A 14,034-nucleotide genomic window follows, 5' to 3' on the forward strand; every position below is an offset into this window, starting at 1 on the left:
GAGACCGGGAAAGAGGCGGGTCTAAATTTGAGTAGAGTTCCCAGCAGCCAATGAACATAAGAGAAAGAAAAGCACTAGCTGAAACCATAGAAACGAAAAGGAAGTTTATTTCGTCTGCACAGATCACCTACCGATCTAGCGGGACCAGCTATCCACGAAGCTAAATTTATATTTTGTCTGCTTAAAACGGAGAATACTACTAGAATGTTTTAAAAAAATATAGCTTAGTACATTAGCTTTGCGTTGTCGGGGCTTCGTCGTCGCAAGTTTGCCTTCCAAGTTAATGCTCGGCTGGTGAAAATGTTTAAAGCAAAAATTATTTTCGTTGGTCCCAATGAGGTAAGACTGGCTGCCGTATTGCTCTGTCTTTTGCTGTAATCTGTGGACAAGTACGCTCTCATCTGGACTGTGACCGTTTGCATCAGTAAAATCATTCAGTAATACACGGAGACGTTTCTCAAAATCTAACCTTGTCGCATAAAATGACGTCGGTAATCTAGTATTTCTTCGTGCAAGCATGCAAAAGTCAAAAGTAGCACCTACTTAAATTCAATATTTTTGTGTCGTTTCAAGTGTTTCTATTATACTCCGCAATAGAAATACACTGGGCTGCAAAAGCATTCAAAACCTTTGAATTTAACCACTTCTTAAATTACAACAACATATTTTAACTTTATTGAGACAAATGTATCTATCCAACATAAAGTTGCTTTATTAACTGTGAAGTGGAAAGTCATTGATAGGTTGGTTTTATATGCATTTGTATAACACATCTGATGCACTACTCTTTAGAACCATCTTTCATTGCAATTGCAAGCCTTTGGGACAGTCCTGTGCACACTTTACTCGTCTTTAGACACGCAGAACTCTTCACAATATATGCCAAGCTCTGTCAGATTACACGGAGAACATCTGTAAATGCAAATGTACAAGTGTTGTTACAGTTTGTCAGTGGGTTTAGGTCTGAACTTTGACTGGGCTATTCTTGCACCAAATTTATATCTATACGGTCTTTTTTGACCCATTTAAAACAAAAGGTTGCAGAAATGCTTAGCACTTATTGTCGTAAGAAAATATTAATCTGGACAGTCAGACGTAAAGCAAAGCAGGCTAGGAAAAGCTTCATCAGTGCTTTTCTACTTGGCTGCAGGTTCCAAACAAAATAACACTACAAAGCGAATCATTTATTGCAAAATGTGGAAAGGATGCATGCATATTTTTAAAGCCAGATACACGCTTCTTTTTCAGAGTGGCAAAACTGTCCTTGCCAACTTTCTTTCGGACACAACAGAAACCGTGGGTGGAGAATACAGGCCAACTCAAGGAGTCAGGTACACTAGTCCTGTGGTGATGGTAGATGGCTGCACGTAATAGTATACTTAACAGTTTAATGTCCCCTTTGCTGATAGTAAAGTAATATTAATTTATCTCACTCAAGTTTGAAGCATTTTAGTGTTTAACGTCACAGCTCAGTGTAAAATTCTGTCTTGATTACTGGACGGCACTTCTTTCTCAAGGATCCTGGAGTTTGAATCCCAGCCTGACGGCAGTGATGTCAAGACCTGCGAGGTTGAACTTTGGGACTGTTCTGGGGATTTTAAGTTAGTTGACGTTTTTTTAAAAAAAAAAAAAAGGCTTATAATATTACAATGAAAAACAAGATTTTTCATAACTGGACTTTTTTTTTGTAGATATGAATCCTGCTGGCCTGCACTCATGAAGGACAGCAGCGGTGTGGCGATCATCTTCAATCCGGATGTTCCGAGTCACCTCAAAGAAATCGAGACGTGGCACTCCATGTTCATCTCCACCCAAAGTTTGCAGGACAGCCAGTGTTTACTCATAGCTCACCACAAGCCAGGGACTGAGGTGGAAGCTGGCCGGCTGCCTTTAGGTAAGCTTTATGTAGCATCTCTCAATTTAGTACTTATGTTAAAGGGCGTTTCCTGGAGTGATGTTTTTTTTTTTTTTTTTTTTTGATGCAGCACCAAATCTGAGCAGGCTGCCACTTATTCACTCCAACCTGGAGGAAGAGCCAGAGGATTTGCGACATGCTTTCTGCAGATACTTGGGAAATGTTGTGAAAGCGATGTCTGAGAGTCGGGAGCGGGAGGAGATGTCCATCATTACGTAGCAGTAAAGTCTACCAAACATCCATCGTACTTAGTTTGACTCACAGATTTTAAGTATGTGATCATTAATAACTTGAGATCTCAATGAGGTATTATAAAGCATTTTGTAACCCTGATATTTACCAACAGTTAGATGCTCCTGCTGGTTTTTGTTGTTAGATTGTACTTTTGTAAATCTTCTGTAAATAAAACATATCCACATATACAATGGAAGTGAATATCCGAGGCTGATTCTATAGTTTTATTCGAAAAGCAAAGGGAATTTTCTTGAGAATGTCACAATCAGAAGCGTGAAGAGAGGAAATTCATTAATTAGACATCGTATCCAATCAGGCTTCCTTTCCCAATGCACTCGCCGATGAAGAACCACATCAACACCTCGGTGGTCACAAGTCCGTTCCTCAAGGCATCCTGAAGCAGAAAAAAAAAAGAAAAAGAATTTTCATGTAAGAACAGTACTTTAAATTAGGTTCGTAAGTAAAAACAAAACATGATTATTCAGATCCCCCCTCCCACCCCACTCTACGTGGTTTGTTTTTCTTGTGATCGGGAGGTTTAGAATATGAATATCCTTTACTTAATGATAGTTCATTATAATCCATTACTATTGATTTGATTTCTCCACAAACCTTTCTGGAATGTCAGGTTTTTCATGATATGTTAGAAATTGTTTTTATAATCCGGACAGTCTTTTTTCCTGCAAAACTGTCCTTTATACTTATATATTATTAATTAAATTTTTCTGCAGGGATTATATTAACTCTGGCCCGTGCTCAAACATTTACCCGCAGGTCATTTCTTAAAAATATAAAGCTCCACAGAGTGTTTGCTCACAAAACAGACGTTTAAAGCATTCTCTGTAGTTGCCTCAAATACAGATGATCTGGTCTGCAATATGAAAAAGGGCCTTAGAATCCTGCAGTGGTAATCTGGCTCTACTGACGTCATCTGAATGTTTACGGCATCTTTCAGATTCACTGGCACCAGTAGTTAAAAAAAAAAAAAAAAAAAAAAAAAAAACTACTTCAACTTCAGTCGTATGACAGGTCTCCAACAGCGAGCTTTGAAGAATTTGACCGTCCTCACCACAGCCTGTTCGCCGTGTGTGGTGACAAAGTTCGCTCATAATTTACCCCCGTCTGTCACACTTGTAGCCGTTTTAAATGTTTAGCTAAAAGGCCATTTGTCGAGCTTTTGTGTCTCTCCCATTGTGAAGAGAAACTAAGCGAAGTTGCGTTTTTGCTGCATCTTCATAGAGATTAATACAGAATATTTTGCTGCTAATCTGTTGATAACCGGAAACATTTAAATGTGACACAAAAAAGCAAGATGAGAAGAAATCTGTTGGGAGGCTGAGTAGATAATTTTTTTCTGAAACGATGATGTCATAGCTTTGCTTCTCTCACACATACGCCTCACGCTCCCAAATGACAACAAAGATGGCGCCCGTCCGGTGTTGTGTTTACGCTAAGGCCAATATTGGCTTTGTTATGGCTGTCGGCGTCCTCAGACTTTTCCCTCCTAACGAGCCCGGTCTACACGGCGTGTCCCCTGCCAACCCATAAAGATCTTATTGAACATGCTTGATGTTTGTGTCAAACCCCATGCTACACTGCCACCTATGCATTTGACATGTTTAAAACAAAGCTTAGAGGGTTGTGTGTGCAGGTTTGTGCGGATGAAAACTTCTCAAAAAACAGTCCTATGTGTCCAAGATTATAAAAAAAAAAAAAAAAAACTGTGTGGGGATATATATATATATATAAATAAATAAAAATAAAATGATGAGTCTCTGCTCCAGCACACCCGATTCAAATGACTGCATCATCTCCTCAGCATCAGGTGCTAAGGATATAGTCACCCATTAAGCCTGGTGTGTGGCAGTAGGGAAACACCTAAAACCGTGCAGGACCAGGGTTGGTAACCATTAGAACTAAATGATATTCTTCTGAAATAAAATATTGGAATAGCACCAGTTTATAGATTTAAAAGTTGGATTTTTCTAAAAATTTTGTGAGATAAGACTGTTGCTGCAAAAAAAGTAAATAAGTTGTTTCCAAGTTATATTTGTCGGTTTTTGCTGTTTGAGCACAATCAAGGATTTAAATTTGTAGGTCAGTGGACAGAGCTCTTGAAAATCTTTCAAGTGAGAGATGTTTAGCTCCCAAAGAGCAAACTGTGAACCTGGGTGAATTAATGAGACATTTTATGTGCAGTTAAATCTGCCAAATAAAAAAAATAAAAAAATAAAAAACAATATTCAGGTTGTGGTCAATGAAACTCACCTTGACTGTGGTCTGTCCCAGCCGTCCCATCTGGTAGCTCTTGACCAGACCTTTGGCGGCCTCTATGGCTTTGGGGACCTCAGCAGGGGACGGAGGGACCAGCTCCACTCGGGCGTAGTACCAGAAGGTCGCTAGCCGGGGTTTGGAGTAGGTGACAGCGGCTGCAAGCACACGAACACCACCTTATTTATTTCAAGAAGTGAAAAAAGCTGGAGCGTTGTGTCGGGTTTTAATAGCCAGACAGGAGAACCTGAGGTGAAAAAATACGCAGAGGTCACAGAGAACCTGAGCAGGTGTGACACGCCGACCCAACGCAGCTTTTTAATCTAACTTCCTGCTTCTAGCTCCTTTTATACCCGCTGGAAAAGAAGAGCATAAAAGCAACGTTCACTTACCAGCGACAAGTGTGGGCACTTTAGCGACGAGATTCTTCTTCTTCTTCTTCTTTTCTATTATGGCGGGTCGCAATCAACTTTAAGGTGCATACCGCCACCTACTGTACACGAGTGTGTAGCAACTGTATTCTACATCAGTCATATTCTATTTTTTAATTTTGTGTTATGAAGAAAAATAAATAACGCTTTTCTTATCATACAAATATCCATTATATTTCCATCATTTCCCAATATTCCTTTCAAACTCCATTCTTGATCTGTCTTTCCAACTATTCTTCTCAATTTCTCCCTTTCACGTTCATATGTTTTACAGTTCAATAGTATATGTTCTACATTTTCTTTCTCTCCACATTTTTCGCATTTATCATTATTTTTCTTCCCTATTAAATATAAAGTATCATTTAAATATGTGTGCCCTACTCTCAATCTACTCATTATTATTTCTTCCCTTCTATTTCTCTCCTTAACATTTCTACTAAATATTGACTTCTGTATTTTATATAATTTCCTTCCTTTCTTATCTTCATTCCATCTTTTTTGCCATATTTCCATTTCTTTATTCTTAATAATTGATTTCCCTTCCCCTTTGCCAATAGGTATTTTAATCGTTATTGCCTGATCTAAAGCCCTTTTTGCTAATTTATCTGCCCTTTCATTGCCTTTTACACCTTGATGTGCTGGTACCCAACAGAACCAAACATCAATGCCACCTCTGTATAATCTAAATAAGCTATGTTGAATTTCTAGTACTAGATCTTTCCTATTGTTTCCTTCTCCTTGAATACTTTCTATGACTGCTCTGGAATCTGTGCAAATTACTACTCTGTCTGGTCGCACCTCCTCTACCCACTGCAAACTGATGATAACTGCCACCGTTTCTGCCGTAAATACAGATAGTTGATCAGATAGTCTTTTAGATATGTCAATTTTAAACTCAGATATATAAATTCCTATTCCCACACATCCTTTTGAATTCTTAGAACCATCTGAATATATTTTAACATAATTATAATATGAGTTTCTTAAGTATATATCAGTTTTTACCCCTATTTCTTTTAAATACCAATCGTTTTTCATTTTAAGTAGTTTTATGTCTACATTTACTGCCGGAAATATCCATGGAGGGCTAACGTTAATTGGATTAAATTGAGCTATTTCTTTATCTTCTAATTCATATATTTTAATCCATTTGTTTATGTTCCATCCAAATCCATTACTATGGAACTTTGAATATTCCCAACAATATTTTAATATTGTTGCATTTACATTTTCATCTTTTTTACTTTTTATTTTCATCCAGTATGTCAAAGCTAATTTTATTCTTCTTATTTCTAGTGGAATCTCTCCAGTCTCTACTAGAAGGGCATTAATAGGTGTCGATTTTACTGCTCCTGTACATATACGTAAAGCCCTATTCTGTAAAGTATCTATTTTTTGTAATGTTGTTTTAGCTGCTACTCCATATATAAAACTACCGTAATCTATTGTTGATCTCATGAGAGCCCTATATATGTTTAATAATGACTGTCTATCTGCACCCCAGTTATTTCCAGCCACAGCCTTTAATAGATTTATCACTTTCTTACATTTAGTTTCCAGATTCTTTGTATGCGTTTTCCATGTATATGATTGATCCAACCATATTCCCAGATATTTAAATTCTGCTACCCTTTCCAATGGTTGTTCATATAATGTTATTGTACCTATGTCTATGTTTTTCTTATTTGTAAAAATCATATAACAAGATTTACTTGTTGATAATTTAAAACCCCATTCAAAGGACCATTTTTCTACTTTATTAATCGCTTTCTTAATTTTACCTATAACAAATCTTGTATTCTTTCCTCTCATCCATAAAACTCCATCATCAGCATATAATGCAGATTTTATACATTCTTCTGTTTCAGAAAAGATATCATTTATCATAATATTAAATAGTATTGGGCTAATTGCACTACCTTGTGGAATTCCATTTTCAATATTCAATTCTTTTGAGTAATCATTTCCAATCTTAACTTTTATTTTTCTATCCTTCAAAAAATTTGCTATCCAATTAAACATTTTCCCTCCTATTCCCATCTGTTTCATTTTTATAAGTAATCCTTCTCTCCATAATGAATCATACGCTTTTTCTATGTCAAAAAATACTACAATCATAATTTCTTTCATTTTTAAAGCTTTCTCTATATCATTACTAACTCTAGTTATTGCGTCCATTGTTGATCTTCCCTTCCTAAATCCGCACTGATTTTCATTGATTAATTTCTTATGATCAAGAATAAATTCTAGTCTATTAATCACTATTTTCTCCATCCACTTACTTAAGTGTGAAGTTAATGCTATTGGTCTGTAATTATTTGGATTTGTAGGATCTTTCCCTGGTTTATTAAACGGTAGAATTATTGCTCTCTTCCATCTATTTGGTATTACACCTTCTTTCCATATTTTATTAAACAGTTTTAATATTAATTCTAATGTTACTTCAGGAATCTGTTTAAACATAGCATAGCATAACTGATCTTCCCCAGGAGCTGAATATCCTGTCCCTTTCAATACTGCTTTAATTTCCTTCATAGTTATATTTATGTCTAATGTTGAATTATATGTTTGACTTTTTCCCAAAATATTTTTATGTTTGCTAATTTTTTGATTCATCTGTTGTCTATGAATGTTTGTAAGATGTTCCCCACTATGTACTGCCGCAAATGCTTCCCCCAACAAATCTGCCTTATCTTTATTTAACACTACTACTTCCTGATCTCTGACTAAGGCTGGTATTTTAATACCACTCCTTTCCCCAATCATTTTCCTAAACATTGACCATACATTTTGCAATTTAATTTCAGATCCTATTGAGGAAGTATATTCTCTCCACGTTTTCTTTTTGGCTTCTTTAATAATTTTTCGAGCTACTGCTCTTTTCTTTTTATAATTAATAAGAGTTTCAAGTGTTAAATTTTTCTGCAGTATTTTAAATGCCCTGTTACGATCTTTAATCGCTTTAGTACATTCATCATTCCACCAAGGGACTACTTTTTTCCTTCCTTTTATTATTGTTTTTGGTATACTTGAATTTGCAGCATTTAAAATATGTTTTGTTATCTGGCTTGTACACTCTTCTATGTTACCTTTTAATGTAACCAAATGTCTGCTTTCCTCACACTTTACTTTAAATTTTTTCCAATCAGCTTTATTAAAACACCATCTTGTGATTATGACATCTTCTTGCCTCTTTATATTATCATTAATTATAGTACTTACTGGAAAATGATCACTCCCTATTGTGGATTCCCTGTTGACGTTCCATTCACATGATCCTACAAGACAGTCAGATACTAATGTAATGTCTAGACATGATGTTGTATTTTTATGTACATTAACTCTGGTACCTTTTCCATTGTTAAGACAAACTAGTGACCTTTCATCCATTATTTCTTCTATTATGTTGCCATTTTGATCTGTCTTTTTGCTGCCCCAGAGACTATTATGAGCATTAAAATCACCGCACCATACTTCTCTTCTATGTAATTTCCCAGCCATTTCCTTAAGCTTTTTACAATCAAGATTTTTACATGGATTATAATAGTTTATAATTTTAATATTACCATATTTTCTTACATTAAATATTTCTATAATAATACATTCTAATTCATTATTCATTTGGATTTTCTTATAAGCTATTCCATCTTTAATTAAGGTAGCACATCCTCCTCCATTACAATCACTTCTATCCTGTCTTTCCATATTATATCCAGGGATCTTAAAATCTAGATTTGGTTTTAACCATGTTTCTTGTATACATATAATATCAGGTATTATTTCTAATTCATAAATATACTTTTTAAATTCTTGTCCATTGGCTATTAAGCTTCGAGCATTCCATTGAAGTATATATAGAACCATTAAAAAGAACACTTGAATCCTAGTCCTGGGTATTTCCTGTAGTTTCAGTGGCACTTAGAATGGTATGTATTTGATCTGCTTGTATTTCTTTCATATCTAAAAATCTTCCAGCTGCTGTAACTATTTCCTTTATTTTATCACTTTTCTTCTTCATTTGCACTGTTACATTAACAATATGGCATATAAATGCTACAAAGTTTTCTTTTTTCACCACCATCGTATCTTCATCCACTCTACATTTATGCAAGCATGCATTTTGGATATTTGTATTTGGAGCCAGTATTTGTCTCTGCCCGTTCTGCACTTGATTTATATTCCAAGCTGAGTTTCTTTGACCTGTTTCTCCCATTCCTCTATTACTGTCTTTCTTTACTCTTTTTAAGGCTTCAGCATATGAAATTCTTTCTGTAATTTTAACTCTTTGAGCTTCCCTAGCTTCCTTTTGTATTTGACATCCACCATAAGCTGCACTATGTTCTCCTCCACAATTACAACATTTGATTTTTGCATCTTTCTCACATTTTCCATATTCATGTGGACCTCCACATCTTGCACACCTGATTTTTCCTTTGCATTCCTTTGCAGTGTGTCCCATTCTTTGACACTTGAAACAGCGGAGGGGTTTAGGGATATACTCTCTAACTCTATAGTTCATGTAACCCAGCTGGATATTTCCAGGCATACTATTTTCAAACTGTAAAATTACTGCCATAGTATCTTTAAGTTCTCCGTCTCTTTTACTTTTAATCCTAGTGGCATCAGTTATTTTCCCTCCTTTGATTTCTGCTTTTACATCTTCCATTGTCATTTCCAGCGGAACTCCTGAAATCACTCCTCTTAGCCTCGCTAACAATCCTGGTATATGAGTTCTAACTCTTTCCCCCATTAGGTTTTTCATTTTCATGATCTTTTGTTGCTGTGATTCGCTGTTAGCATGTATCAACACTCTTCTGTTGTTCATGATTCTAGCCATTTTTATTTTTCCTATTTCTGCCTCTATTGCTTTAGTCAGTTTTATGGGATGTATAGCTCCCCCCTCTTGCTTGAATTCTACCACAACTTTATATTCTGCTTCTAAATTAACTTGACTGTGTTCATCTGAATTCGCCCTTTCATTTGTTTTTGTTCTTTTGCTAATGTCTGCTCTTGTCTCACTTTCTTCTGACCAACTTCTTGCTCTTTCTTGTCTTTTCTTAATTGTTCTTTTCATTCGTGATGATCTAGAAATCATCCATTCCATCTCATTCCCACTATTTCCTCCTGATGTAGAAGCCATGTAGCTACAGTCAATGTACAGTTTATGCTAACCGCCAAATTTCAAATCCTACCGCCTTGTTTGTTCCGTCCACAGAGCTTCGACCAACCCCGCTCTCTCTGGGCGCAGTTTTCTCCTCCGCGACGAGATTCTGAACTTTCTGAGCCATATTGAAATCTCTCCAAGTACACCGCAGAGGAAAAAGGAAGAAGCGGGATCTGCTTCCGGGTTGGTAACTTCAAAATAAAAGCACGGACATGGAAGACTCCGCATAACTGTCTTACGAAAGCGGAGTCGGACACGGACAGCGCCTCAGAAGATGAAGACCTGCCACCAGTAGGGTTTTTTTTTTTTTTTTTTTTTTTAAACATTGTTCACAAAGAATTATTCAGGTTTACAATTTCTTTTGAATCCCCAGCGAATATTATTTATTACACGACGAGACACGGTGTTAAGATAAAAATCAAAGGTGTTTTATCGGGTCGCAATCTTATCTGTAAGATTGTTCAATATGAAACTCTGGTAGTTAGGTGCATAATTATTTACAACTGTATGACATTCATAAGAAAGCATAAATTATGAGAACCATACTCGAACTATATTGTGAATTATTTTGAATGGCACTTCAAAGTTATGATATGAATGTACATGTTTTTTCGCATGTTTTCTTTACATCCATAAAACAACGTATTCTTTAGTTTTTAAAGTATTTTGCATGTAATATGTTTCAGTTGCTGAGTCGCCGAGACAAAGGAATGTTCGGCTGATGATCTTTAAACCCGATGTGCTGACTTTCTGAAAGACTTCAGCACCAATGCGACAACCTGGAGAAAATTACAAGGACACATAGCCAGAGTTTACTGTGAAAAATACTCTGTTAAAACAGAGCCACCGCTACTACACCCAAGTTCAATTTCAGATGTATGTTTGTAAAAAAAAAAAAATGTTCTGCGACTTTGTTGTGTTTACACACGGAGGTGTTCATGTGCAAACAACAAAGTATGATCATGCTTTTGTACAGGAGCTAGTTTCAAAATGTATGTCTTTTGCAGTAGATGAACTTGTGCCAGTCATCATCCAGCAGAAGTTTACAAGTTGAGATTTTGTATCTTGTTGGAAAGTTAAGAAATAAAAGCAACATACAAACTTGTTGTGATTGTATTTATTGAAATGTATTTTGCGTTCAGTTGGTAGATAAACATTTTGGTATTTGTCATACATAAATACGTGTACACAAACCACTCAACACGCCCCCTAGTGGGAGCTTTATTATAACAACATCTTTACCAAAAACAAAATTGTTGACAGCTGCTTGTGTCCCATATTTTGTCACTTCAACAGTTTAGGCAAAACATTTGTAATTGCACAACATATGATCTGTAAAGAATCAATATGATGAGACAGTGTTAATGGCATAATATTTTTCAAAATTCCATATCGTTTTACAAGCTCAATTGCTCGTTCAACATGAATCCTCAGCTGCGATATATGCCTTGACTCTTCCACTTCTTTTTGCGAGAATTGTTACTTTCCCTTGGAAAATGGAGGCATGGCTAATGATGCCCCATAAGCAGCCAGTTCTTCTGCAATTAGAAATGCTCTATCGGCCAACACCAAATCAACAGGCTCATGTCTATCATAGAAACCGGATTGTTTGGTCAGTTCTTTATTGGAAGCTCGTCCACCCCAGTTGGAAGAAACAAAACTAACCATTCCATAAGGGGTGATGCCAATCAAGAATTTTGCTGTATTATGATGCTTGTAGTTGGACCATGTCGTTGCCCGGTCACTCAAATTCGCAGGTCGCTGAATGAAAATCTCACTACAGTCAATAATTACCCTAGCTCTCCTGTAGCGCCGCCTGAACAATTTTGGCATATTCTTCAGCACCTCACCTTTTGTTGGCCAACGTATGAGGAATTCCAGTTTTTTAGCTATTATGGGTATGGCGCTATTCAAGATGGCAGACACCTGTGTCGGGGCAACCTTAAACCGTATTGGCAAGTCTTTATTGGTACAGCCAAGTTTCAGTTTCATCAAAACCAGTAGAAGAATGTCACCAGAACACAATTTCCCGACTGGTTTCAGATAAAGACACACAAGGGACATTAACCACTGGAATAAGTCCACAGTAGGAAGTCCTGTCAATGTTTTTAATCACTGAGTTGTTGAGTATTGTGTCGGTAAACCGACTTGCTTCACATTGGGCCTTGAGATGTCGATTTTCATCCAGAAAACGTTGATAGTCCTGTTGAAGTCCTGCGTAATCCCTTTGTAGCTGATCATACTGCTGCTGAAGAGGGTCAGGGTCTGTTCCTGAAATGTATAAATTTTCTTTTTTAAGAATAGTTCAAAGCCTTACTGTTTCATTTGTACATGTACACACACACACACACACACACACACACACACATACATATATATATATATATATATATATATATATATATATATATATATATATATATATATATATATGTACATATACGTTCCAAAAAGAACCCGTGATGGGCGAAATCTGTGAAGTAGTAACCTTTATTTTCATTTAATTTCTTTACAATTATTATATACAATGAAATACTCCATAGTACATTGAAACTATAGAACAAAACCTTTTTACAGGCCCAAGCATTTGTTTAACAAATAAAAGTACTATATAAACGTTTTTTTCATTATTTACAAATAACTACTGTGCTGTAAAATAATAATTTTAATCATCAAATTGCGGAGATCAGCAACGACCCACCGCGACCCGAGTCATCGGATTAGAACGGGAGAAAATGAAAAATTATTATAAAAAAAAATAAAAAGTACAGTAGGACAAATAGTGACTTGTGTGTATTGCTGCTCAGTCACTGTTCTTCTGACTGAGGCGCTGCATCCGTGACTCCGCTCTGTAGCGTTTTTTTCTTCTAAAGCCCGTGGTGCAGGTGTGTTTTTTTTCGGGAGAAGAACATAGTTTTATTGGTAGTTGTCGCTCTCTTTTCTTCTGGGCAAAAAGATTCTTATAAACTGATATGCCACCATCGATTATGTTTGAGAACTGTAATGAACGGCTCATCAATGCAAATCCGTGAAGCAGCGAGACCGTGAAAGGTGAACCGCTATATAGCGAGGGTTCACTGTATATATATACATATATATATATACATATATATATACACATATATATATATATATATATATATATATATATATATATATATATATATATTTATTTATTTATATGCTGTTTATTCACTAATGTCTATCTGATGCCTTCACAGAGCAGATGCAATTTTGAAGAGACTAAGTCACAAAGACTTTGACGTGTAGACCCTTTATCTCTCTACCTAATATTAGAAAACTCACATTCTAATCAAAAATATGCGGGGTCTACTCTTATATTATGTCTATGCCAGCAACCCCCGTGACCCCATGAGGGATTAAGCGGGTCAGAAATTGGATGGATGAATTATTTAAGTAGAACATTGACTAGTGCAAAATTAAGTTGTATTTACCGGAGATGAAGTGTAGACTGCAAATTATGTCGTGGTATGATGGCTCCCACAGTCGATTGGGATTGTCTGCCTGCATCCTATTCATTGAAATTATCCATTTCTTTCGTCTTTGTTTGTCCTTCGGTTTACGAAAAAAAAAAAAGGTACATCCGACGACTTGAAATGCCTCTGTGTGCAACCGGGAGCACAACAAGTAATAGGCATTGTTTATATTTAGAAAATAAACAAACTAAAAGCATGCTCTAATTCACCCGTTTTGTCATGGTGGTTGGCGAGAACAGTCCTACCAGCGTGACCCGGGTGTAGCGCGGACGTAGGTCGTAACGTCACGGGTGAACTGGTCTATTGTGAGTGGCAAGCTTGACAAAATTTCTATACATTTTTAATACAATGATTTATATATGAGCATATGTTTATTTTAGTATTTGATTAATTAAATTAATTTAAATTTAAAAATATCTTCTAACGAAAATAAGACAATGCAATAAAATAGTTGGCTTTAACTAGATCTAAATTTACCACCGACAACAAAACAATTTAATTTTATGTAGTTTAAGTCAAGTT

General features: G+C 36.0%; 2 protein-coding genes and 1 long non-coding RNA gene across 3 annotated transcripts; 2 read left to right on the top strand and 1 right to left on the bottom strand.

The window, feature by feature from the left end:
* The first annotated feature begins 89 nt into the window (after positions 1-89).
* ift22 (intraflagellar transport 22 homolog (Chlamydomonas)) lies at positions 90-2,342 on the top strand. The gene is made up of 5 exons (XM_012882676.3): positions 90-339; positions 1,249-1,331; positions 1,518-1,601; positions 1,692-1,894; positions 1,986-2,342. Exons 1-5 carry the CDS (start codon positions 301-303, stop codon positions 2,132-2,134), a joined length of 558 nt encoding a protein of 185 aa, XP_012738130.2. The 5' UTR covers positions 90-300; the 3' UTR covers positions 2,135-2,342.
* A 10-nt stretch (positions 2,343-2,352) lies between these two features.
* atp5l (ATP synthase, H+ transporting, mitochondrial F0 complex, subunit g) lies at positions 2,353-10,224 on the bottom strand. Its single transcript, XM_012882687.3, has 4 exons — positions 10,124-10,224; positions 4,813-4,848; positions 4,418-4,578; positions 2,353-2,543 (listed from the first exon to the last, which is right to left on the bottom strand). Exons 1-4 carry the CDS (start codon positions 10,137-10,139, stop codon positions 2,445-2,447), a joined length of 312 nt encoding a protein of 103 aa, XP_012738141.1. The 5' UTR covers positions 10,140-10,224; the 3' UTR covers positions 2,353-2,444.
* LOC118563450 lies at positions 10,223-11,119 on the top strand. Its single transcript, XR_004931231.1, has 2 exons — positions 10,223-10,306; positions 10,702-11,119. It is a non-coding gene; the product is annotated as an uncharacterized LOC118563450 (long non-coding RNA).
* Positions 11,120-14,034: the final 2,915 nt, after the last annotated feature.

Source organism: Fundulus heteroclitus, chromosome 6 (assembly GCF_011125445.2).
Source record: "Fundulus heteroclitus isolate FHET01 chromosome 6, MU-UCD_Fhet_4.1, whole genome shotgun sequence".
Classification (NCBI taxonomy): Eukaryota; Metazoa; Chordata; class Actinopteri; order Cyprinodontiformes; family Fundulidae; genus Fundulus; species Fundulus heteroclitus.

Coding starts and splice junctions, on each gene's coding strand:
- ift22 (XM_012882676.3), top strand. CDS start 301: ATGTTTAAAGCAAAAATTATTTTCGTTGGTCCCAATGAG. Junction 340..1,248: donor TTTTCGTTGGTCCCAATGAG/GTAAGACTGGCT, acceptor CTTCTTTTTCAG/AGTGGCAAAACTGTCCTTGC. Junction 1,602..1,691: donor GACTGTTCTGGGGATTTTAA/GTTAGTTGACGT, acceptor TTTTTTTTGTAG/ATATGAATCCTGCTGGCCTG.
- atp5l (XM_012882687.3), bottom strand. Junction 4,579..4,812: donor AGTGCCCACACTTGTCGCTG/GTAAGTGAACGT, acceptor GTGTGCTTGCAG/CCGCTGTCACCTACTCCAAA. Junction 2,544..4,417: donor TGGGACAGACCACAGTCAAG/GTGAGTTTCATT, acceptor TTTCTGCTTCAG/GATGCCTTGAGGAACGGACT.